General features: G+C 45.3%; 1 protein-coding gene across 2 annotated transcripts in view; it reads right to left on the reverse strand.

Moving 5' to 3' along the window:
* The window catches only part of CARMIL3 (capping protein regulator and myosin 1 linker 3), a 2,002,476-nt gene that overhangs the window by 1,292,588 nt on the left and 682,647 nt on the right, over window positions 1-27,241 (reverse strand). For both annotated transcript variants that reach the window (XM_069633925.1, XM_069633924.1), the window contains exons 15-16: window positions 1,795-1,871; window positions 893-997 (exon numbers count right to left, since the gene is read on the reverse strand). In XM_069633925.1, coding sequence (XP_069490026.1) covers window positions 893-997; window positions 1,795-1,871 — 182 coding nt within the window. The remainder of the gene's footprint in view (window positions 1-892; window positions 998-1,794; window positions 1,872-27,241) is intronic.

A 27,241-nucleotide genomic window follows, 5' to 3' on the forward strand; every position in this document is an offset into this window, starting at 1 on the left:
CATGGGGGTGGAAGGGTCTATGCCAGGGCTGCAGTTGTTCTGATGGGCAGTTAGACCATAGTCTGGGCTTCAACCAACTTGGTTTTCACATTGGTAGCTCTCCTTTGGGGAACAGGGTTAATTCGGAATGATGCCTGCTAGGGTTAAATGGAAATGCTCAGAGCGAGAAGAGTAACCAGATGGGGGAAGCACCTCATCACCACTTAAGCAACTCCAAAAAACAGCATATACAGCATTCATAGAAAATACACTAAACTGACAAGTTCCATCTCTACAAAACAAAATGCCCTGGATGTTTCTTGGGGCCAGGATCGGGTGAGATCAGTGGTCGAAATGGGTGGCAGCGGTTGGGATTGCTGCTCTTCTACTTTTTCTTCTTTTCAAGTTGTACTGTTCCTATACTTTTATTTTAAAAAGAAACCGTTCCGGAATGGTTTCGTTTTAAAAGTAAGAAGTTGAAACTTGCACTTAAGTGCACTGCACTGAACATTCCCTTAAACAGCAGGTGTGTTTGTTTGGGGGTTTGGATTGCGTGTGGGAGGGGGCGTGGCAATGGGTTTTGTGGGGACCGGGCACAGTCCAGCAGGCAACAGTCTCACTACTTCTTTTCATACACTTCGACCACTGGGGGAGATATTCCACTGTTGTGATGTCATAGCCCACAGGAGCCAGGTAATACATTTAAAATATTTTAAAATAATAAACAATAAATTGCAGCCCTTTGGCCATTTCTGTTCTCTCCTGATGGAGAAGCTTCTATTAGTGTGTTTCTTCAGATGAAACTGAGGCAGAAACAGGCACAAACCATTTACCAACACCAGTGTCATGCAACGCACTACGAACTGTGCACATTTCCTCCTAGATACTCTCCCACAGGCCATGCATACTTTACCTTAAGGCATCTAGTGGTAGCTTGATCCCAGACAAAGTCACATGAGTCAAGGAAAACGTACTGCTAAAAAACTGTCTGAAGGAAGGGAGCGCATCCTTGACTTTTCTGTAAAGAAGACAAAGGGTGTCAAAAGTCCACTCTGCAGACTGCCAGACTAAAAACTGTGTAGCTACAGGTGGGTCCTCACGAATGAGATCTCAAGCAGAAGATCTAACAAACAATACTCCTTAGAAAATATAGGTAATAAAGGCCAAGTCCTGCCATTTAATAAATATACAACGCAAAGAGGCGATACTAGAGACGTGGTGTAAAGGAGGAACACACAGTTCTCTATGCAGATGTGATGCTGTGGCTGGGCCCATGCTGAGAGGCGGGGGTGAAATCTCTTAGAAAGGGTCAGATCTCATTTCATATTCATAATAGCAGAGGGAACGTTGATATGAAGCCTTACTCTTTCCTAATCATTCCAAGCATACAGATGTACAGAGTATAGAAAGTAGAAGCCCAATCATGCAACTCTATACTTTCACCTGGGCCAAAGATACAGGCAGACAAGTGACTCACAACATGATTATTGGGGAAGACTTCTGAAAGCAGTGAACTTGGTATAGTTCCAGAATGATGTTTCAAGGTTAGCTGAGTGGAACTAAGTAACATGAATGTTTCTTTTTAATATTTTAATGGAATAAGGTCACCAGCTGGATCACTATTTGTAGCATTTATAAGGATGTGTGAACCTGTATTTAGGCAACAAGACCATGCCTTCTCAAAAGACAAGACTGAATTGCTGGTTGGGTGCAAGGCCCTTTGTAAGCACTCAAACATTTCCTGTGTGTGAACACCATATAACACAGACACAATTACATTCAAACAAATGCGCCGATAAAAAGCTGGGTACCTACTTATGAGAGAAGGCATTTCGGGTGAGGTTGAGGTAGGTCAGGTGGGTGCAACATCCATGAAGCAATGCTCCAAATAACTATGAAAGAAACATATCTATCAGTACTCAGAAACAATGGGTGGAACCTCCACCATCCACAAAACAGCTCTTCCTTTAAGGCAGCATGCCCACCGACATGGGAAAGATATAGAAGGTTACTTACCTGAAAAACTGTCCTTCGGAATGGGTATCTACTGTTTAGACAGTAGTAGATTCACACGCTAAGACTATTTCCCGTTGTCGGCAGAAGGATGTGATGAGAGACATGCTTTATGACTAATCTGTATTGTTTTTTCTCTGGCTGTGCCCTTTTCCAGCCCGCCTTGAGCTCTTCTTACCCTTCTTGTACAAGGTTTTAACTACTAAATGGGGAACGCACAGATGGTGAAAGTGTGTGCCTGCTTTACAGGTCATGCCACTACTTTTGGAAATATGTGCATCAAAATGTGATTTTTCTATGAAACACTTGTGTATAGGCACGTTATAAATGCCATACCATGCCATATCATATCATATCATATCATATCATATCATATCATATCATATGAACAGGGCCTCACCCAATTCACTGTGCAAGTGTTCGGGTACGAAACAGACTACTCTTCTTTACTCCTAATCTCAGCCAGAAGATTCTCTAAGGCCTTACACATTAATATTGGGTGCAGTCCTCTCTTCTCTAGAGATCACAAATGTAAACAGCATACGTCTAAAGAGGAGACCGTTCTTGGCATGGGCAGTGGGCCGACTCAACACTGCACAGAGTATATCCCATGTTGTAGGAATTTAGGGGACACTAGTGCCTTGAACATGCTCAGCCTGGACAAAAAGGTGGTGGTGGGATCTCAATGTACCATGTCAATCTAAAAAAAGAATTCCATTATGAAGAACCATTGGTGTGGGTACTCAATATGATCTATTCCAGCATGGTATCGTCCCCAGGGACACATGCTTGACAGAGCAGGGTACAAAGAAGCCAGACCACTGATGGAGGGGGCAACTGAAGATGGCAAGGTGTTTAAGACAGACATAAATCTGTAATGTCTGCAGAAGGTATGCATTCATCACCAGCGAGCCGTTCTGCGGATGCCAGCAAGAATAATAGGACTATTGGGAAATTTACATAAATGAAGGAACTCTGTACAACTTACAGTTCCATGATGGCGAGTACAATTCCCTTTTTTATTGTCACTAATCTAAACTGGTTCATTGAAGTAAGAACAAATACATGACACTTGTAACATATTAAGTCATTCTTGCATAAAGGAAAGTTTGTGTAGCACCAACAGATTTGCCAAGTAAAGACTGAATAAGATAGGCACTAAGTAGCATCCCTGATGTATACTATGTGACAAGGTCCCATGCCTCCCTCATCTAGTGGGGGGGCAAAGGGTTCCACCCGCAGTTATATTCACAAAATAAAGAAAGTTAGTTTAAGTTGACCTCTGTCACCCCTGTGACAACAGTTTAATGCTGTTTGTAGAGCAATGAACTGTCCTAAATGTCCAACCTCATTTGTACTGCACCTATTTTTGAGAGTCCAATACCATAAGAACAGTTAGTACCCACTGGTCTATAGCAGACCCCACAGCACTGCACGACCACCCCCAACCACCTCTTGAAACCTGATTAGGCATCTAGCACCATATTCTCCATAACAGCCCAAAGTTCCAGCCGAGATAAAGCAATTTAGTGAAGTATTTAGAAACTGCAATGATCAATGAGATATGAATAGGGAGAATATTTCAGCCTCTTCTTATTAAGAAGTACAGCAATTGATCTGTTTCAGGAAGGAGACATGGAGTCAGCTTTCAGAATGCAATCGAACACCAGAGATAGAAGGAACCACTAATCACAGCCACTTTCTAATATATCAGAGGAAATTCCATCAAGACTGGAAAATGAGAAGTGTGAGAAAGCAAAAGGGTGTCTCACTTACTAGTTCCCAGGAAACTCTCCCTGTCAGGTGGCCAGGTCACAGCCATCGCCTTTGGATCCAGACCATGGGGGTTGACCAGTGCAGGAGGATCACCTGGGTGAGGTTTCTTCAGGGAGTGGGGGCGAGACAACCGATGGTGAGATGCGGTATACCCCCCTTTCCCGTGCCCATACCCCATCCTATTTTATGGGATTCTCCAACATTTCAACCCTCCACCCACTTTCGCAGCCAACATTGGGCCGAGGAAGAGGGCGACTGGGAGTAAAGAGGCTAACACTTACATATCTCAATGGACATGTCCCGTTAACCAGGTCAGGCAAAGTCAGGCACCTGACCTTAATCACATATATCTGATACCCATTAGCTCCCCCCACACAGATAAAAGGCGGAATATAGAGACACACTAGGAGCAAAGTGAGACACGAGAAGGAGCAGATCTTTCGGGGCGAAGGCGAATCTACTGGAGCAGGGCGACCGATCGTGGGACCGGAGCGAAGGGTAGGGAAACCCTGAAGATCCCTGCAGGAGGTTGTTGCCTCCGTGAAACCATGAAGGATACGTGGATAAAGCCAAATCCCAGACAAGAAGAAGCCTGCATTGTGTTTCAAGGACACCAGTGACCCTCCCGGGTGAAGAATAGAGTTGTTTAGGCGAGACCAAGCCTGTGGTATCAACCTTGACTTGTGAATCAAACCCGCAGAGACAAGAAAGGAATGCACACACCCGGTGAGTTAGTGAAAGACATGAAAGGGCGGTTTGTGTCAAGGAAAGATTGAAGCCGCAACAGTGCATCTCACAATTGAAGGTTGCATGCATGCTGATGCGAAAGAAACGTTACTGATAACTGTGATGCCAGTGATGCAGAGTAGTGGAGTGGTCCGGCGAAAGAAATTAGCCCGCTTGAAAGTCTATGCAAAATGTTTGATGTCTTGTTATAAAGCAGCAAGGGAATGAACTATGAAATGCGCAATGGCCAAGATTAATCCTGTTGAAAGGGAAAGTTAAAAGGTGATTGCTTTAAGAGAACAATCTCTTTTAACTTTGCTGATTGTGTTATGGAACTACCAAGAGACACTGGGGCAAATACCATAGGGGAGAGATAAAGTGAAAGTCGAAGTGGTCCTGCGGAGGTCTATGGAAAAAATCTTGCACATTCGAAAGTCTTCAACATCAGTGAAAGGTCCGAGCCCGACCGAGGGAGACATGGAATATGAAATAACATAGGGGAAGGGAACCCCTAATGAATGTAAATAAAGCTTGCGGAAGGGAACCCCTTCAAGTGCTGTGATTGAGAGGTCCGAGCCCAACTGAGGGAGATCTACGTGACATTGAATCAGGTAAATGTTGTGTTGAAAGGTCTGAGCACGACAGACGGAGACCTACGTGAACATTTTGTTGAACTGGGAAATAACTTTTGGAAAGCTGAAATAAGTGACTTTAACGTGGAAGGCCAGGCAGGCCTCGATCCACGTTTTGAACTGCCTTTGTTTTGAGAACCTGATCCAGAGTGTGTCATCCTGTTTATAGGGGTCGGCTTTCTCCGTGCTGTCCAACGTGGGGAGGAGAGCTTACTCAGCCATCTTGATCCTTTATGTTATAACACTGGTTTTCCTTTGCATACATATTCCCCATTGCACATTTTGCATAAGAGATAGTGGAGGCATTAGGTTGTTTTGGTATAGGCTATTTTGAATTGACAAAGTCTATGTCATGGGTATCAGGCAGGTAGTTGGGGCAAGCTGGGTGGAGGCTTGGCAGGCCTGGCATAGGCACACAAATAACCCATAGCAGATCTCTCCTTTAATTCCTTCCTAGTGTTTGTAGTAACTTCCCGGTTACCACTTCCTGTTGCCAAACAGGAAGTGCATGACAATTCATGAGCTCTCTAGTGTTTGGGTGTGGCTGGCTATATAATCCACACCCAAGATTCTTCCACTGCTTCGTGTTGCTTACTGTGAGCTGTATCAGCAACACACTTGCCGTGCTCTGGATCAGCCAGCTCTGCTTACCTGCTCTGTATCATCTACTTCTGCTTACCTGCTCCGGATCATCCTGCTGGATCATCCTGCTTCTGCTTACCTGCTCAGGATCATCCTACTTCTGCTTACCTGCTCCAGATCATCCTGCTTCTGCTTACCTATTCCGTAGGAACCCCCGTTCTTACTCCACACCGCAGCAATCTCCAGTCAAGAGGGGACTTCTACACCGGCACCTGTAAGAACAAAGAAGAAATGGGTTAACACCCGAACATCAGTAATGCTGCACATACTCACCAAATCTTCTCGTGACGCCAGAATCCAGGTCAGTTGTACGAGCGCACAAACCCCTGCAAACGAAAGAACAGACATTATTCATTGTGCTCGCCCCAATAACGCGGACACTTATTTCGCTGCTCTCTCTCTCAACGCGGTGCATACTTACCAAAGCCTCTGTGCATACTTACCAAACCATCAAGTCTCCAGTAGCGCTGAACCCGGACTCGAGGCGCTACTACCACATAATTTCTCCTGCAAGGGAAAGGGAGAGACATTACCAGGCACGCTCGTAGGGAAGGGCCCAGGGGAATCAGGTGAATTCAGGTCTAAGTGTACACCTTGTATTTGACAGGTATCCCTCCGGGTGAAACAGGGGAAGTGAGAACTCAGGGTCAAGGGAGGCTCATCCGTCGCTCCTGCAGAGACACAGGTGAGTGTGACAGTCTGTGACTGTGTTTTCTTTATTATTTGATGGTAGAGACTACTCCCATCATAGTAAAATGTATTATGTCTGTTTTAGTGCCGGTTTGGTATTTTATGAAAGGTAAGGTTTCTTATGTTTTGACACCCGTCAGTCACTTCAGGTGATGACATTGGGGTTAAATGCCATTTCATGTGATGTCACCAGGGTCAAAGTTCATATGATATCACTTCACGTGACGTCATCTGGTGGGTGATGTCACTTCTGCTACCCTTGGCATTTTGTTGCATGGACCTCCCTGCGCCTAAGCCACTGCACTTAGCAAGATTTGTCAAGGGAGGGCTTTGAAAATGGCAAAGATGCTGGGAAGCACAGGACTACTACTACTCCTTTAGCAGGTCAGTAGACCTGCCACCTCCAAGTTGCAGGAACAAAGCAGCCAGCAAGAGAGAGAATCAGGGATAGGCCAAAGCCTAAATACTACTGGAAAGGGGGACTGGGCAAGGCGGAGCCAGTCAATCACTAAAGGGGGCTTGGGACAATGGGTAGAACACCAACCATTCTAGTTGGTCACTGGAACTGCCACTTAGCCAAAGTCATCCACACATAAAAAGAGAATGACCAGGGACCTATACTGGCCCGCACCAGTTAGGACCAATGTGGAGGCTGCCATCTTGGGCTTATAAAGAGCCCACATGCTCAGAATGGCCCTTTTAGGCTACACTGTAGTCACCCGAATAAAGCAACAAGCTAAAACACAAAATGGCAGAGAACAGGATTGAAAAAATGCACTGGTATACAAATATGGTGAAATGGCTAGCACCATTAGTAAAGTAAAAACTAAAGTCTAGGTGCCACCAACCTACTCCCTAAAATCTGGGTATGGTAATAGAATCACCATAGGGAAAAAATGGAGAGCCTGCGAGGTACCCCTCGGACTGGGCAACTCAGAGGTGACCCAATACCAAATACCTTAAGTATTGATATTGATATTTTATTTCTATCGCGCTCGTACACGTGTTTCAGAGCGCGACAAGGCAAGGGAGGGCAACAGGGAAGAACAAAACAACGATCTTACTAGGCCCAGTGACATTGAGAATGTGCAAGTGCATGGGAGAGGGGGAGGGGAAAATTGCATGGAAGGGGGTAGAAGTGGAAAGTGCGAGGCAAAGGAGAAACAGATAAATAATAATAAATAAATAAATAATAAAAGCACCAAACAGTAGTAGTACAGCCAGCAATTTGAAAGTGCTAGGGTTAAGGCAGCAGACAGAGTAGGTCTGATAAGTGCAGGAAGAAAAAGGGGGGCTGTATGGGTACAAATACAGACCCCAGTGCAAGGGGTGGCCTGGAGGCAGTGTGGGAGGGTGGCAGGGTGAGCAGGAACCTGGGCCCGGAGGACAGAGGGTGGCCAGGTGCACGGTGCCAAGAGAGAACAGTTCAGCAGGGGAGAGGGGGAGCAAAAGCAGAAGAAAAGAGGAAGGTCTTGAGGTGCTTTCGGAACCGGAGATGGTTCTCCTCAAGTTTTAGAGTGGTAGGGAGGCTGTTCCAGAGGGAGGCCCCCACTGAAGACAGGGATCTACCCCAAGCTCGTTTCTTTGAAAACCGACTGACCCTGAGGAGTTAGAGGTAGAGAGGGGAGGTATTTGTGGAGGGATAGCTGAAGGTATTTTGGACCCAGGCCCCAGAAAGCGTTGTGGACAATGCAGAGGGTTTTGAATTTAATCCTTGCATCTAGTGGGAGCCAATGGAGGGATTTCAGCGTAAGGTGAGAAGTAAGGTGTATGGTATGCAGCATAAGTCCCTGTGGCCACTAAAAATAAATCAAAGATTGGGAAATAAAGATATGGAAAAAAGCATAAAGTTGAGGGGCCCTAAAATGTTTCTCTAGAATATCCACAATAGGAATTCTGACTTAACACTGGATGACAGTCATACAGTGGATATTGATCGACAAACAGGCTATAGCAGGTAATCAGGTTAACAAGAGGTTTTATTACAACAAGTATACAGGAGTGGCAAAAATAAACAAACAGAATCTGATTTAAACTCATACTTGGCAGGAAGGGCCTTCTCCTCAGTGTGACAGTGCCCTGGGAAACCCTATCCAAATGTAAGTGCCTCTCTTAAAAGCAACATTGTTTAAAAAAACGTTCTCCCAGTACTCTAAATCCAGGAGTTAGATGCCCCAAAGCAAAATTCACACAATGCTTGTGAGCTCAATGTCATAGGTTTGAAGCGGTTCACACACCCTATTTTTTCAGTTATTGGGGTCCCTGACTCTTCTCTTGAGTTCTCAGTCACAGCTTTAAGGACCCCACAACCAATTTCCCACAGTTCTCAGGATCTTTTCTCCTTGGATTTTAGAGCCATACTTGGAGCTAGTGGATGGATTCTGTAAGTGGGGCAATGAGAGGCGGGCCTTCATGGGTGGATTTGAGCCAGAGTAGGAAAGGAGGCTGCCCAAACGATGGGACTGTGTCCTCACTCGGTTCCCTACTTCCTCCTCTCTGTCAAAGTTCTGCTTCTCCCGTTTCACCCCTAGAAATCCTTGCCCCTTGAATTTGTCTTCTTGAGCGTACTCTTTGTTATCTTCGAGGCAACCTCTGTCTTAATCATTCTCTGCTTCCCACCTTGCTTCCAAACTCCCTCTTTTGGCCCTTGAACAGTGCTCCCCTCACCTCCTCCTTTTCTCTTACTACCTCCTCCTTCAGTTCCTGGAGGAAACCAAATGTTCCTCCTTCACTTCTTTCTGTCTCCTCTTGATCTGCCTTCCCAAGGAGTGTCCTCTCATTCACTTCCTTCAATGTTTCCTCTGCTTTGCTCTCTATCTCCTGTCCTTTCTTATCCATCCCTCATCAATAATTTCTTTCAACAGTGGTGTATTCTCCTTGCCTTCTTCACCAATTTCGGTTCATCTCTCACACCACTTAAGCTACTCCAAATCTCCTCCTCAGTTTCTGTCACTTTCTGGACCTCGCTTTGCCCAGCCCCTGGGTTCCTCCTTCTCCCAGCTGAAAGGGACTCTTCACTACCCACCTTTAGGGTCTCCATTTACCCAGCCTCCTAGGACGCCCCCTGCCTCCAGTCTCCTCATTACCCTAGCCTTCTGGGTCGCTCCTCCGGTGTCCTGCCTCCTGTTCTCCCCAGGATCCAGGGGCTCTGCTCCTGTCACCGGCCTCCTGCTCCTTCCCCAGCTGCTTCTCTTCCGCTCTCCAGTCAGCGCAGAAGGAACTCTTCCTCCTACCGCCCTTGAGGCTTTATAGGGCTTGGGTCCCTCATTCAAGCCTCCCTTTGGTTTAGTGGGTATCAGGTGTGGGGGGTTTCACATGGAGAACTTGGGACTCATAGTTCTAAGGGCCTGGATAGATAAGGACTGCACATTTCAGAACCACGTTCTCCATATTGACCTTCTCACCTCCCACTTGTTCTTAAAACTTCTGGATGACTGTCCTGGAGATATCTCAGTGCAGTTCAGGGCCCCTCTTGGTCTTCATGGGTTTGTGAGCAGCTTAAGCACTCCTGAGAGAGGAGCAGAGCATACCAGCGCTGGCAACCCTTGATTTTGTTAAAGGGGCTGGAATATCAAACGTTATCCAATGACAAAGGGCCCGTTTTGCCCCCCCACCATCCACTAACTCGAACAAACAGGGCACTTTGTCACAGGAAGCTACGGGTGCAGAATGGCCATTATCCTGTGCATGCTCAGTACATGCACATTCAATGTCCAGTGAAGTTGGCATACCCAAAACCTTCTTGGGGCACATTTAGGATGCATTATCAGGGAGAGGTGCAATTAATAGCATCTCTCTAACTCCTGCTTACTGCATGAGCTGAGGCCACAGGGAAGGTGCGCTGGGTGGAAAGTAGAGGTTTGCTGTGAGTGTGCAAGCGTGCCCACGATTCTTGGCATATGTAAAGTGGAGTCTGATCCCCATCACATGCCAGGTATCATGGTCTGATAGGATCGTAGGGGAAATATAAAACTGAAATGGGAAATGTTCTCCTGATAGCAAATCAAAACTGACATGCGACATTTTTTAGGTAGGGCAATGTGAAACTAGCATGGCTATATTCTGGGCCAGCATTTTCAGGAGCATTGCAAAAACTATCTTGCCAGCTTCTCGTTGACACTGGTATGAAATCTTCACTATAGCAACAATGATATTTGTTGAAACTGTCTTGACAATATATCACGCAATCATTTCCTTTTTCAGAATGTTTTGCCATTACTTATACACTCAGAAATAAAAATAACAACATAAAAGTCAAGGTATTCACATGTATACAATTCATATACAAGAGTTAGTATGGAAAACCTAAGCAAATATTTTAAAAAAATAAGAACCAGTGCTACATATGTGGAGATGTATTACAAGGTATGGATAACCTAACTCAGAATTCTAATTAAGCAGAAATCGGTAAGCATAAAAATACACACTACAAAACAATATCACAATCGGAACAAACACTAGCACCTGCCAAAAACTGAAAAATGTTGCAACTGAAATTTGATTGCTAGGTAGAATGACAGACGTAAAGCTGCAGACCAGATTAATTAACCTTCTGCAGAGATTAGTGTGTAGTAAAAAGAGAAAGTGTTCCATAGCTTCATGCGATCCATCACATATTCAGAAACCTAACGTGCTGTTTCAATCCTAATTCTTTGTGAAGCTAATGCTAAACACTTGAACCTAAATTGATGGTCGAAAGAGGACAGATGGGAATTATAGGCCTAGTCCAATAATCTGTTTCTTCTTTTAAATTCAAAATAAAGCATATTCCTTGCACTGATATTGGCTTTCTGGTATCAAACAACCTCAACTGCTCTCCCATCACTTGATTTACTAATAGGAATGTCGGATTTAGCTAAAGCTACATGGGTGTCCCAAAATTGGGGGAAACAACTTTAGTCAGGATTATTTTAAAATGCTAAAACCACAGAAGAGAATCCACCTTTGACTAGTACATTTTTCAGAACAGCACTATACATTGATCTTGGGGATTGCACCCATGGTCTATATATCACCAATCCCCTTATCGCTGCCCACCACCCTCACTGCTCCTCCATTCTGATTCTTAAAGACCTTTCTACTGCCCTTGATACTGTGGATCATACCTCCCTCCTTCAAATTATTACCCTCATTGGCTTCAAGGACACTCCTATTGCCTTGACCGCTCCTCCTCCATCTCATGGAACTTTGGCACCTCATCCCAGGTACCCTTTCCGGTGGGTATCCCTCAGGATCAGTCCTGTGCCCACTTCTCTTCACTCTATATACCTTCTCTATTGGCAAACTCAGTTCCTCCTTTGGCTTTAACAATCATCGGTTTGCTGTTAATACTTTGTGTGACAGGGTCAAGGATCTGACCCCTTCAAGGAAGAATGGAGACCCCTCTCAACCTAGGGCAGGAGGCCTAACAGGATATTTGCTAGAGCCAGTCCTCCTCCAGAGGTGGGTTGAGGGAGTTGGGAGGGCCCCAGTGTCTGCCCCCCCCTTATGTGCCTGGTTGAAATTAAGGAGTACCACTCCCAATCACACCATGCCTACTTTGTACTATGCTGGCCTGTCTTCTCTCTTTTCTCTTTCAGAGCAACAGGCTTCAGAGGAGAGAGAGGGAGAGTATAGAGTGGGAGGGGGAGAACGTGAAAGTGTAGAGTTAGGGAGTAAAACGATAAGGCTTAAGGGTCAGAAATATAAGAACATGAAAAAGGAAGACCAGGTGAGACCTAAGCAGCTAGAAGGCACCATTCCCCATTGTTAGACGCAGGCATATGTGGGAGATCAAGTTAGATTCCTCCTAGAAAAACCTCAGCGAGAGTGTGAGAGGTAACGCTCAGTGTTTTAGGCCCTCACTACAGTAGGCATCAAAGACTATAGGGATTAGCAATCTCTAGTTGAATCATTGTGTTAAGACCTTCTGTGACAACTGAAATGTTTCTCTTTCCCATCTTTCTCCCCTGGAATCTCTGATCGCATTCCTAATTACCATATGTCACTGGATGGCTCTACGCTGCCTCATGATAAACTCTTCAAAGATAGCAGGCATGTTTCGCTCCGACTATATGCCAGCCCCACTCTCCTCTCTTCACATCTCTTCCCGCCCAGACCTTCTAATCCCTTCACCCATGGCGTGCAACCTTGGGGTTCTCTTTGACAGTGGTCTGAAACTCTACCAGTTCATCATGGCTACTGCAGATAGACTAACATCTTAAACATTAGAAAACATATGAACACAGCTCATGCACCACTCAACTAAAACCATTATATCTACTCATGTGCTCTGCAAACTGCTCCTACTTCTTGGTCTATCCCTACACTCTTTTGATTCCTCGATTCTTGGAATGCGCAAGCCACAGCTGGGGCCTTGAAACAAGTGAAGCAGAGGCTTCATGTAAGGAGAGGTGGAGTAGAACAGGGAAACACAGAAACAAGATATGCAAAATAATGACTCCAATCCAGTGGCACACTGTATGAGCCACTGCATCAGGAATGTGATACAAATATAATGTGCCTACTGTGAAGCCATCGATTGCACAATTTTCTGAAAGGAACATGAATTATTTCCTTTGGAAAAAGCATCCTGTGTACAGTGGCTGACCTAATATCGGAGGTACTAGAATACTTCATGGGTGTTCTTTGCAACTGCCTCCAAATCCTATGGCTTCTGTATCTAATTCTCCCAAAATACTGTGCTGTAAAATGCACAATATCAATGCATTATTTAAAAGAATGTCTTAGGTGGGATGGATAATTTGCCTATGCAATAGAATAAAGAGAAGCAGTGAGCAAGCTTGCTCCTTCAGACTTATTCAGGTGTGTTAAAGGTGCTAATTCAGCGTCAGAAGGGGGGATGCACCTACCAACTGTGAGAGTAAAGAAGGGGAATGGCGGTGGGGGCCGGTGCACAGGAAATGAGAAAGGTATTCTATGCCAAAGGCGCCCTGTACAAAGGGCTTCACCGGGAACGGCAGAGGGTAATGATGTATTAGGTGTACACTCAGTCCAAGATACTGTCCTGTTATTAGCTAAAGAAGGGGAAGAACAAAAATAGCGCCATCATAAACACACGTAGTGGGAAATCACTCGGGCGGGCTGGACCTGGGAACCCTCGGTCGGATCCATGTGATCAATTTGACAGGGATATTCAAAGGAGGTGGGGCTCAAGCTGCTCATTACAAGAAAGCCAACGTGACTAAAACTGGGTGATGTAATTACAGGGCGGTCAGCCAGACTAGCTGCCATACATGGCAACGAGAAGAGTGGCTCTGTATCAATGTACTGGTCACATGACTGCCGATGCCCATCGGCAGGCAGCTGTGGGAACGGAACACTTGACGGAGTGGCGTTCCTGGGAGGACGAATCAGAGGGTAAGTTCTTGAGCTCTGACGAGGAAGCCAGCCTCCAACGTATCGAATGCAGAGTTTGTGAAGGTCATTATTCAACAGGTATTGTGTGAATGTCCCCTTCCCCAACAGCTGCAGGGTGTCTCGTGTTACATTCTCAATGGTGCTGACCAATGGCAGTGTAATAAAGTTCCAGAGGTGAGCACAAATGTTACTTCAGTAATAACAAGCTGTGACGGGGTGGGGTGTGAATAAATGTACCACCACATGGAGAGGTATTGTAATGGGAAACTGTCAAACTGTTTGCTTCAATTACTCTTCACTAATCAAAGACAACTTCGAGGAGGCAATGGCTACAAACAATAGAATCCCTGGGAAACATAGAAAAAGTGCACTCTCTAACTTGCAAGTGTTTCGATGTACGTCCGACCATTGTATTGCTTTGTCTAAAATTACTGTTGGGATTCCATTCTGATGCCAGCCTTTCGATCAGAGCCTATCCACTGTTCTATTTGTTTTGCGCTCACCTAGCTGTAATAAACAGTGTTGCTTCTTGCCAAGTGTTTGCTCTACTTTTTGAGTACGTGACTTTTATTATGCTCTGATTGGTGGACCCCTGAATACATTTCTGGAGGCCCCAGCAAGATCTGTCAGTCCTCCCCGGATCGCTGAGGGTATCCATTCCAGCTTCCCTGGGGGCGCAAGTCTAGCGACTGAAGACCTGTTCACTGCGCATCACAGAGAAGGCTCTGCAGGTCCTAGGTCCCGAGCATTGTTCCACGCTCAGTGGAAGGGTGAGCCTGTGGTGGAGGCTCAGTACTGAGGGGACTCAAGATTATACAGGATGTGAACATAACCGAGCAAGAAGAAGCTGCACAATAAGGCATGTCTACAGAGGAGAGGGATAGATTATTTTTATGGTGTATAGGACGCATCCTCAGAGAAGGAAGGACGATCGGCCGTAGTAGTGTAGATAGTAGGGTTCCATGTGTTAATATCCCTGCAAAAATATCGCCATACAAAAATATCGCCATATCTTTGTGGCGATATTAAGCCATGAAGCCTGCGGGGAACACCATCGCAAACATGAAACAATTTTTGGGGTCAATTTAGCAAAAATGACCTTGGCTCCGTGCACACTTTTGAGCATACAACTATGCAAAAATAAATATTCTATTTGCTTGCAGTTTTTCACCTTTTTTAATTATTTAAACAAAGTATGTTCGGTGATGACTAATGTAACCAATTAGTTTTCAAATTTCTTCAATATTCAAAACATCGATCATTATACCATTTTGGCATTACCTCATGCTTAACAGTGTATTGAAACAAATGATAGTAGAGATATGTTTACATATTAATCTAAACTTATACAAAACAATATAACACTTTCTTCATCTGTGAGTACAGTTCCTGTCACTTCAAAGAAACATTAGTCCATGTGTCAAACTTGTATTTGGCTTCAGGCCAATAGTCCTTTGTTTGAGGGTTTTTAATGCACAACGTGTTTCGGGCTCTGAACGCCCTTCATCAGGTGCGGACAAATGTCTTATTTCAATGATTTTTAGGTTCTGAAAATTAAAATAACATGTATTTCTGATCAGTTCCTTAATCCTTGTTTTCTCAAATAATATCATTTTTACTGTTTTTGTTATTTTTATCAGTGTTAATTTGGACCTCCTGTACCTGTAACTCTGAAGATTTTTTCTTCTTAAAAACATTTCAAACGTGTCAGTGCTGCTTGTGCAGTTGGGTCTGGTTCTACGTCTGCTCTTTCCTTCAAGAGCCATTGGCGGTTTTTGGTATGTAGAGAAAATGAAAAACGTTCGCTTTGGAAACTGAGTATAGTTCTTATGTGGGTGGGTTTTGTGCTGGGAACAGTCGCTAGAACATAGCGCTGTGTCCCAGTCACAAAACCCTGGTTAACTGATTCTGGAACAACTTGCATTTTTCTGTGCCCGTCTTGATTTATTTTGCTCACCTCAGCGTGGCGGTCCCCCAGGGGGCCTGGTTACTTTTCTCCAATCAGCCTCGCGTCCTTGCCTCCGGTCTGCTTGTCCTTGTTCACTTCTTACTCCGTTGGTCTTCTCGTAACATCTCCTGGTAACGGAGAATGAAGTGCTCGTGTCAGCTGGTTCTGCTTTCGCGTTCACGTAGTTTTGTTGGTTACGATGGTAACCGTGTTGTAATCGGCCCTTTCTCTCTTACCATGTAGACGAAGATGTCTATTCCTGTGGGTTTCGCCGAGCGCCATCTTGTAATATCTTGGGGTGGTGGAATCATTGTGTTGAGTAACACTAGTAGTTTCTCCCAATCTGTATCTGCAACAACTTCACTGATGTGTTGTTCCCAGGGCTCTGGCTAGTGGTATGCACCATATAATTTGTAGAAATGTCCACTTCAGCAGTCATTTGACTGTGTTCGCTCGGTTTTCTAATCACGAGAACCGTCTATTTTTGGGGATCACTATGTTTAATTAACTTGTGCTTTTTCGTGATCTGTGTTGGATACACTTGCCCTAGTGTGTATAATGGGCTCTATCCTGGAGCAAGAAGTGAACAAGGACAAGCAGCCCGGAGGCAAGGACGTGAGACAGATTGGAGAAAAGAAACCAGTCAGTTTCCAAAGTGAACGTTTTTAGTTTTCTCTACAGACTAAAAACCTCCAACGGCGCTTGAAGGAAAGAGCAGGCGTAGAACCAGACCCAACTGCACAAGCAGCACTGACACATTTGAGATATTTTTAAGAAGAAAAAATCTTCAGAGTTGGAGGTACAGGAGGTCCAAATTAACAATGATAAAAATAACAAAAACAGTACAAATGATATTATTTGAGAAAACAAGGATTAAGGAACTGATCAGAAATACATGTTATTTTAATTTTCAGAACCTAAAAATCATTGAAATAAGACATTTGTCTGCACCTGATGAAGGGCGTTCAGAGCCCGAAACGCGTTGTGCATTAAAGAAACCCTCAAACAAAGGACTACTGGCCTAAAGCCAAATACAAGTTTGACACATGGACTAATGTTTCTTTGAAGTGACAGGAAATGTACTCACAGATGAAGAAAGTGTTATATTTTTTCGTATAAATTTTGATTCATATGTAAACATATCTTTAGTATCTTTTGTTTCAATACACTGTTAATCATGAGGTAATGCCAAAATGGTATAATAATCGATGTTTTGAATATTGAAGACATTTGAAAACTAATTGGTTACATCAGTCATCACCGAACATACTTTGTTTGAATAATTAAAAAAGGTGAATAAAACTGCAAGCAAATAGAATATTTATTTTTGCATAGTTGTATGCTCAAAAGTGTGCATGGAGCCAAGGTCATTTTTGCTAAATTGACCCCAAAAATTGTTTCATGTATACTGGATTCTGTAGCCCAGAATCTGACTCTGTCAGCACCTAAATAATTCAGAAAGTGATTTGAAATTTTCTATCAGAACGAGAAGGCAAATCCAAGAAAGGTGTGCTCCTCTACACCACTGACACCCCCGCAAACCCCATAATATTTTTACTAAAGCGGACACACCCTCGCAACCCTCGGTCCCAATAACCCCATAAATTATCTCCACTAATATTGCCTATGGCCATATTCCACGACCATATATATGGCGATATTATTGGTGCGGATAATATTACCCGATACCGATATTAGAGCGTACCACTCGATAGGGAGTGGGCGCTGGTGTGGGCACTCCTGCGGTAGTGCAGGGGTGGCGCGTAGTGCAGGCGATTGTATAGTTGCGTAAGTGGGGTGCAAGTTGTGTTGTTTTTTTTTGTAAAGAGGGGCACGTGTGTGGTAGTTGGAGTTATTCAGTGGTGAGGGCTCTGGTGGATGAGTGAGCACCAAGAGGTATCTCATGTAAAATAGCAGGCTTTTGCATTTCAACAGTAAGAGTGTGCTGTGGTGCATGGTTAGACGCTGGACATTATTGCGCTAACATAGGGAACAGTGACTCAGTGGAGAGGGCTGTCAAGTACTAACATTGAGTGAGCGGTCGGGCCTGTGGAGAGGGTCAATGCGAACAAGTGGAGTGTCTGCTGGAGCCTGTGAAGAAGACCACAGTGAATGTTGAGAGGTGTGATTGGGAATACAAAAGGGAAGAGGTTGGAGAACAGGAGGAGGGGGGGAACACAGGGTTGCAGAATCAAAAGAAAATAATGGCTTATGTGGATGGCCGCCTAGACCACATGTGCTGCAAATTGCCCCAGTATCATACAATTTTCAGTGGGCCGGGGAGCCTGCAGGACAGTGTTTCCATGCATGTCCAAGGGAAGGGAGATTTGACAGCAAGATAATAGGGAATATGTTCTTGTACCCATTAACGAAATACAAAGGTTCTTAGCTAAAAAGCAAACAAAACATATTGGGTCTCTGGAAACTATACAAGGAGACTAAAGGGGAAAAAAATGAAAGAAAGAAGAAGAAAGACAGTGGGAAGGGGCGGACCGAGCTCATCACCCCCGCCCTATGGGTTATATCCCACCTTGGGACCAGCTGCAGGCTATACTAACGAGCAGCGGGAAACCTCAACGGAAGACCAAGGGAGAGCAATAGGGGAGAAAGAGAAAGAAGCACAAAAAGAGGAGATGCACATACGGGGCAAAAGAAAATATTTATGGATCCAAGAGATTCGAAGGTCCTGGGACGTATGCATACCATTGTGCTATCATACATTAGTAAAAGGACTGCCAACAGATGTACAGGCTTCTTTGGATAAGGTAATGGGTATAGAAGCTAAAGGCTGGCCCAAAATACAAGCAATAATAGTACACTACTGTAAGAGGAAGCAGGAAAGCGAAAGGCAGGCAGCTGAGAATGCCACAAAGGTAGAAAACAAACTAGTACAAAAGAAACTAACCAGATACAACATGGAAGGAGCCCTGTTAGTGCCAGATGCCGCCGCCATGACGCCAGCACCAGAGGGAGGGTTTCCCATAGGACAAACACCACATCAAGGAGGGTACATGCAGCCACAGTATGGACAGAATGGGGAACACCACCACAGGTGAATTACATGCATGGGGGATACTTCCCTATAGGAAAAGGGTTTTCACAACGGTGAAGAGGGGGTATTGAGGAACAGGATACAGGGTTTTCAGACCATGCTACATATGTCAGAACATGGGACACGTGGCGCGCACCTGTCCATTCATGCAACAGGCACAGGCAGTTTTAAGTAGCGCAACAGCAGGGGCTCCAATGGCAGCAGATGCAGTGTCCACCAGGGAAGTTACAATCAGCACAGATGTCAGCACAGCAGGGAGGAGTGCAGCCCCAAGCAAGTACAACCCATAGTGGGGTGACGGTCCCAACAATGGTTGAGCCACCCGCGTTAGCATGTAAAACCACAGTGGTACTAGTGCAAAATGTGGTGCCCCATTACAGAATGGTAGGAGGAAACCCTTTCCACTTCCCACAGAGTGATACACAGCAACAGGGCGGACCACAGAAGGTCAGAGTGTGTCCAGTCCTAGCAGTAACTGACAACCCCGAAGAGGAACCCGAGGTAGCAGTGAAAATAGGATCAAAAGAGTTCTCGTTTCTCATAGATACAGGAGCAACCAAATCCTGCATCCGGGAGTGGGGATTACCATTATCTAACAAAGTGATGGATACGCAGGGCTTTTCTGGGGCAGTGGTCGCGGTTCCAGTAACAACATCAAAAGATTTAACATTAATAATAGGGACACAACACCTCGTAGTTCTCTTGCTGCACTCCAAAGACACACCCATCAATATCTTGGGGAGAGAACTGCTCAGCAAACTGAATGCAACCATACCATTCACAGAGAAAGGGATGGTGTGCTTCACGCCTGGCATTTACTATGCTGGGGTAGCAGCTCTTCTCTTGGCAGCACACACGCAAAGCACCTTGAGAACACAGCCACTATACCACAGCATGTTCCTCTATGGGGTCAAAGTTCTGCTAAAATGGGTTCCGGGAATACAGAGGAAGGTGTTCTGACTGGCTACGTAATTCCTATTCAGATCACAATGCCAGAAGGGTGACTCAAAGGGGAAAACAATGGTGTTACAGCTGGAAGAAGCAGCAACACATAAAGCCATGGCAATTCTGTGTAGAACAGACGATGACAACATGGAGTGGGGAACAGTACTGTGCATTGACCCCACTTTGACAATTATAGGAGTAACAGTTATTAGCTGATGAGGAGAAGGAAGGAGAAATGGTGTTCCAGATGCAGATACCTTGCCCAGTTCAGATATTGGAAAAAATTGTGCCCATTCTGACATTCTGAAAAGGGTGCCGGATGAGTTGTGGACCAAGGGACCTCACGATGTGGGGATACTGAAAGGGATTGTGGTAGTAAAAATAAAACTGAAACAAGGGGCCCTGCTGCCCCGGGCAAAACAATACCCATTGACGAGAGAAGCAGATGAAGGGATTTACTCCACTTTGCATGTATTATGGGAGCAAGGCATAATTGAGACATCCACATCAACAGCGATCTATCTGATAAAGAAATAAAAGGGCAGGTCATGGCGTTTCATCCAGGATTTGTGCACCCTAAATGAAATGGTGCAAGCAGAATTTCCTGTGGTTCCAAACCCTGCCACAATATTGCGCAATATCCCAGCAAAGATGAAGTACTTGATGGTCATTGAATTGAAAAATACATTTTTCTCTATACCTTTGCACCCAGACTCAAGATATCTGACAGCCTTCACGTACCACGGAACTAGATTCCAACACACTTGTTTGCCCCAGGGGTACTGCAAATCGCCCAGTATATTCAATAGGATCATGCAAATGGATCTATGCAATGTGCAATCAAGCAGTGTGAGTCAATATGTTGACGATCTGCTAATATACAGTGAGACAGAAGAAGAGCGTAGAACAGACTCTTTGCACTTTTTGTAACTACTTGCAGAGATATAAGGTGGATAAGGCAAAATTATAGTATTGCCTAGAAGAGGTTGTGTACCTGGGGCAAATAATATCCATTGAAGGGCATAGAATAACACCCGAAAGGACACAGGCCATTCATTCCACCACTCACCCATGAACGGTGGAAGAGATGCACAGGTTTCTAGGTCTGTGCAATTACTACAGAGCATGGTATTTTTGTTTATGCAACATTTACTTAACCCCTATTGCAGGGTCTTCAAGAAGCACAAAAGGAGAAGAATGTGGCGAAATTTGGAAATGTCTTAAGGACCCTCAAACTAACATAGCAATGACAAGTATGATTAGTATAATCACAGAATTATCATGGTGAACACAGAATCTAAAGACACACTGGCATATGCACCAGTGTTAGTTACAACAAATCACAGCAAAAATGTATATTTGTTCTCACATTTAGATGGCTGTCCTCATAGAAAAAAAGCTGCAGGGACACAAACCACTTGCTTATTACAGTGGAAGTCTAGACCCAGTAATGCAAGGACACTTCCCTTACAAACAATCGCTTGCAGCTGCAGCATTTGTAATTGAGAAGGCATCAGCAATTACCATGGGATGTCCCGTACTATTGAACGTGGAACACTCATTATTTGCCATTTCTAAGAAATCAAAAAGTACACTACGCAGAGAGCATCAGGATATGCGGTCATATTAAACAACCCAGCCATAGAGGTGGTAAGGTGCCGAAGCATAAACCCAGCAATCTACCTAGCAAAACCAAAACAGGAAGGGGATTACATACATGATTGTGCAGCACACATGGACAGGATGGAAGGGAACATTCAGGTAAAAGAGGAAGAAATCTCATGAGCAGATATGGTATATATTAACGGGTCATCTTGCATTGACCCAGAGACAGGAAGGAGACATACTGGTCTGGCAGTAGTGTGCTGCATTAAATGGGAATATGTAATAGCATCTCAGCAGTGACTACATTCCCATTATTCTGCACAGGCAGCAGAATTAGTGGTGATGATAAGAGCACTAAAAATTATGGAAGGGCATGCAGCAAACATATTTTCCTACACAGCCTATGTCACGTCAACTATCCATTCAGGACTGGTGTTGGGAAGGGGACATAGTCTTCCCACACCCCCAAGCGCTTCAGAATAAGGCAAAGACTGTGGAAGTTAATGTACAAGACTAGGGGGTGGGGGTGCCCTTAAAGGTTTCTACAATTATATTATTGCACATCCAGGAGTGCACATGCAGGAGCAAAATCCATTTTAGGTATTAGCAGCCATATTGTAACGTAAGGCCTAAGCGCAGCACCACAGGCAGCATCCCAGGTGTAGGCCGGGAACATAAGGAAAGTACCAGGTTGCATCCCGGACACCAATGAGAAAGCCCAGAGTCACAGAGATCCATAAACCCTTCATTGTTCTAGAATGTTGCCAACCTTTGTGCTCTGGGAAGAATGTGCCCTGCAAGGTCATGGGAGGAGGGCTGAGTATCTTTGTACGAGACAATCCCACGAGAAGGAGGGCATGAGCCTCCGACCCACACCAGTCCCAATTCTACGTTATAGTACCAAAAGGCCGTAGCCCTAAGACCCCTGAATTCCAAGGTACCAGCCAGCCCCAGAACACCGATCATGAAACCGTTAAAACTCCCGCTCGATCAAGAAAGATCAGAAAGCAGGGCTTTCTTGCCTTCACTTCTGGGTCATGTGATTAGTGCTGCGAGGTTCAGGAAGGGATGAAATTATAACCCAGAACGAGGGTGGAAGACCTTGGAGAGGTGCTGGCCTGCCAGGGTGCGAGTGAAGTGTGAGTTAGCATGATCTCTTTTACCCCCCACTGTGCCCCTGTCTGCCCGTACCAGATGCACTGTTACAAAGATAGAGAGGTGTTGTTTAGTTTGCAAACATTTTGCCAATTACCCAGCTTGTGACCAATGACGAATGCAGCATCACCCACAGGGAAGAAGATGGCCAGATGGGGCTGGGACCAATGCAGCAAGCGGTCCATGTATAGGGTCTCGCCAAACAGCCACGTGGTTTCTACTGTATGTAATGATGTCATTGATGATGCTATATGCAATTATAATGTGCTGCTCATGCAGATTTCAGCAGAATGTTCCATGGCAGCAGAGTTCTCTGTTGGCGCTTACCATTTTGTTGTGTGGAAATAAACTTGTTATCCTTGTAACTGTTGTATTGGGCCTTTTTCCCTAGCGGGTTATATTTTTTCTGGGGTGGGCATCTAAGGGGCTTTCCTACATTTGGTGACCGCAATGTGATCCCAGCGACTCTTGTGACAACGGAGGCTTCCAGGCCACTTCTCAGTAGGGTCCGGGACCACCTACTGTGACCAGTCCCAGGCGTGCAAACCACAGACGTGTGCAGTAGCCGTTTTTACAGAATTCCTTTCTGCTCTTTGGAGCGGGGAGCAGCTCATGGGAGAGTGCAGGCCGTTATTGGGACCTAGGGACAGAGGAGATTGGGTGAACACGCAGACGCGAGTACACCCCTTGCAAGGAATTAACAACGGGGGTTATGGTGTGAGGGAGTGTTGTTTGTATGAGTGAAGCAGGAGTGTGGTAAGGCCACATGGCAATATATATTTTTAGTATTATTCTTGGTAATTTGAGAGGATTTTACAGAGGAAAAACAGGAGTCACATTTCTGATGGTATTCTGAATGTTTAATTTGTCCAGTTTCTTCTGAATACTTTCTCTTTTTTTAAATGTTGTAACATTACTATTAAAATAGCTATATTTTGTTCTAAATATATGTGTATGGTGTTTGTGCTACATACTGAGCAAGTGATCTTTATGTCAAGTGTATGTTGAACATCTTGTAAAAACCACCCCCATTTCCAAGCACCAAGTCTGTGTAGAGAGGGGTAATCATTTCTTTCTTTATGTTTTGGCTGTGGGAAATGGGGACAATTTAAAAGAGTGCAGCAGTAGGCAGGGGGCGTGATACAACCCATATACCAACTACTGGCCACCACCCCAACCACAACCACAGGTACCACCACTGAACCTAACATCCATACCATATGAAATACATCAGGCCTATACTCAACTACCACCAAGGTCCCCAGGGGCGCAAGGGCAGAACCCCCAAATGACAACCACTAATGCTGCAACGGAATACCATGTACGGAAGCAACATGCCAGAGAATGACATGCACAAGGGCACTGTCCTGCCCTACCGAGGTGCAAGAGTAGTGGGGAACAACCCTTTTACGTTCCCCAGTTCCAACATGTACCCTGATTAGGACAGTCCACAGAAAACTCTTGTGTGCCCAGTCCTGCCCATGGGCGTCCACCCTGACGAGGAACCCTTGGTGGGTGCTGAGATAGGTAACAAGCAATTCATCTTCATACAATGGTCCACTAAATCATGCATCAGTGAGTGAAACTTCCCACTATCGGGTGAAACTCTTGACACGCAGGGCTTCTCTCGGGCTGTCGCCACAGTTCCCTACACAAAAGAACTTGATATCAAAATAGGAGGAAAGATGGTGCAGGCACCTCTGTTGTATTCTGAGAGCTCCCCCATAAACGTGTTGGGGCGAGACCTGTTAAGTAAATTAAATATGACTGTCTCATTCAAAGAAAACAGAGTAGTGTGTGCCACCCAGGGCATGTGCACCACAAGAGCGATGGTCATAATACATACAAGGGGAGGAGAGGCAGTGGTCTGCGGTATTCCCGTTGACCCCGATTTGTTTGTGTATGGCATAAACAGTGCTGCTTGAGGTAGTACCCCAGATTAGCAAGGCTTGATGGCGAGCTGCCATCTGACTTAATTTTTCAGCCTGTGTTAACAAGTGAATTAGTGGCAGGGACAATACTATCCCTAGACTTACAGGGGCTGGTGGTGTCAGCTAAAAGGGTTGTTGTAATTGAGACTGACTTAGAAGGATGCGAGTGGCGCACAGTTTTGTGTATTGACCCTACAGTGCCTCTCAGAGAAATTACTGATACAGACTTGTTTGAGGATCGACCAGATGATGGCGAGATTGCGCTAGCGATTTCTATCCCTTGTGACATTATGGAGTAGTATCGAAAAGTGCAATGCCCCTTGATGGCTCTTGTAGCCCCGCCCCCTTTCACTGACACAGACTTGGAACAAGTCCCTGAAAGGCTCTGGACAACAAATGCCCATAAAATGGGGCTCCTAAAGGAGTGACCCCAGTGTGAATAACATTTAAGCCAGGTGCTGTGCTGCCCCGGGTAAGACAGTACCCTTTATCAAAAGAGGCAGAGGAGGGGATATGAGACGGTATCGTTGCCCTACTAAATAAGAGGATAATTGTGCCATCTACCCCCCATGTAACGCGGCTATATACCCGATAAAGAAAGCAAAAGGGGGTAGCTGGAGAATGATTCAGGATTTGCGCACTCTTAATGACATTGTACAGGCAGAATTTCCAGTATTCCTGAACCATGCATCAATACTTTGAAACATCCCCGAAGAGGTGACCCAATTAACTGTGGTAGATCTTCAAAACACCTTCTTTTTTGTTCCATTGCACCCTGACTCACAATACCTCTGTGCATGTGCACATGCGGGGTATTGTAACGCTCACCTGATTCCCACGGAGGCGCGGGTCTTGGCAGGAAGGTGTCTGTGACTCGAAAAGTGATGTGCAGGACTATCTTGGCTTCTGGGGTCGAACCTCTTCGCACTGTGTGTCGAACTCGAAGAGTGAGGTTTCTGCAGGTGAAAGAATATGGGGGTTAATGGCCTGGGTTGTTGAATGTCCCTCTCTCTCTCTCTCTCTTCCCAGCTTTTCTGTAGAGCCCCCCCCCAGGTCAACGTGCTCACCTTAGATAGGTGAATGCTGGGCTCTCCATCTGCGTCTGGTGCAGGGTGCCGTTGCCAGTTCCTTCACTGGTGAAACATTGGCTTCTTGAATTCAGAGGATGGTTACCGTCGTTATCTGCACGAGCGGTGAGTTTCTGGACACCTTTTGTCTTTATAGTCTTTAAATGCGTGGCACGTTAATATTGAAGACTCTGTATAATGCTTTTCCCTTATGTATTGCAGGACTCTTGGGATGGAAGATGGAGTGAAGCGCCTGGAAATTCGTAAGTATGGCAAGCGCTCTAACTGTCTCTTTCCTTGCAGCTTAGTTCGTGTTAAAGAGACGCCGGAGTATTCGCAGGCGTTTTATTGCGACGAGCGTGATGGGCGTGAGTAAATACCTGCTTAATGTCTTTTTCTTTTGTCTTTCAGATGTTGGTTTGCAGCGCCGGAGTCAGCGGAATGCTAGTAAGTTTTAACTATACTTTGTCTTCTCAGGCGGCGATGCAGAATGAAGAAATCCGGAATTCACGGCGTGCCGGTAAATATAACAATGCTTTTGTCTTTGCAGGCGAAGGTGCAGCGTGAAGACACAGCCGCTGCTGATGGATCAGGTGAGAAAGCACTGTGTGTAGAGTTTGTCTTGCTAACCTGTTGTTTCTTGTCTTTTGCAGGTGCTGATGTTGACTGGATACAGGAATGGTAAGTATAATTCTTGCAGGTTCAGGATCGAAAGAGGAAAGGCTGGAACAGACTCGGTGAGCGTTCTGCTGCAGATGCAGAATAACGCGAAGCATGTTTTATCTATCGGGTGTGGTTTAAATAGCCTTGGAGTGATGAGGCGTCTTCTTCCACGGCCCCGCCTAGGTAAGAAAAGAGTTCCAGTTTCCAGAAGAGTTCCAGAGCTGTATCCAGGGAGTGGAGCTGCCCCACCCAGGTAAGAAAGTAGTTCCTGTTCACAGAGGGCTTCTAAGTGGCTGGTAAGTAAGCAGCATGGTCTGCTGCAGGTAAGTCCACCCAAGCACTTTCACACCAATTATGAGCCTGGCGCTTCCAGTGCCGGGACCGATGGTTTTGATGAGCCTGGTGCCACCGGCGCCAGGACAGGGTCCAAAAGGTCCCAGTAGGGACCGGCTGGTGCCTAGGATTAGGGTTAGGGGCCTGCTTCCAAGGACGTTGGGCTGGTCCTGGCTCCTTGGGAACAGTGATCATGACAGGGATCCGCTTTGAACACACTAGAATGCCTCAAGAGTACTGTGAGAGCCCCAGCCTCTTCAACAGGATATGACATGCTGATTTAGGAAACATTTAGGTGCCTAGCACAATCATTCAGTATGTGGACAATTTACTAGTGTTCAGTGTCAGCGAACACCAGTGCAGGAAGGACTCCATAGCACTCATACAGCTCTTGGCCCGCAAGGGATACAAGGTCGATAAAGCTAAATTACAATACGGCCTCTAGGATGTACTTTACATGGGTCTGTTGATTTCGGTGAATGGCAAAAGAATAATTCCTGTGTGTGCCACTCCACAGCCCAAAACGGTGAAGGAAATGCAAACATTCTTGGGACTCTGCAATTATTGCAGGGCATGGATACTTGATTATGCAGCAGACACCAGGCCCCTTCAACAGGCCCTCAAGGAAGCACAAAAAGGGGACAATTGAATAGCTTGGATGGAGGACATGCTCACAAATGTGAAGGACCTCAAGAAGGTCATATTGACAGCACCTATGTTTGCAA

This window comes from Ambystoma mexicanum, chromosome 13 (genome assembly GCF_040938575.1).
Source record: "Ambystoma mexicanum isolate Mex_15411 chromosome 13, UKY_AmexF1_1, whole genome shotgun sequence".
Lineage (NCBI taxonomy): Eukaryota > Metazoa > Chordata > Amphibia > Caudata > Ambystomatidae > Ambystoma > Ambystoma mexicanum.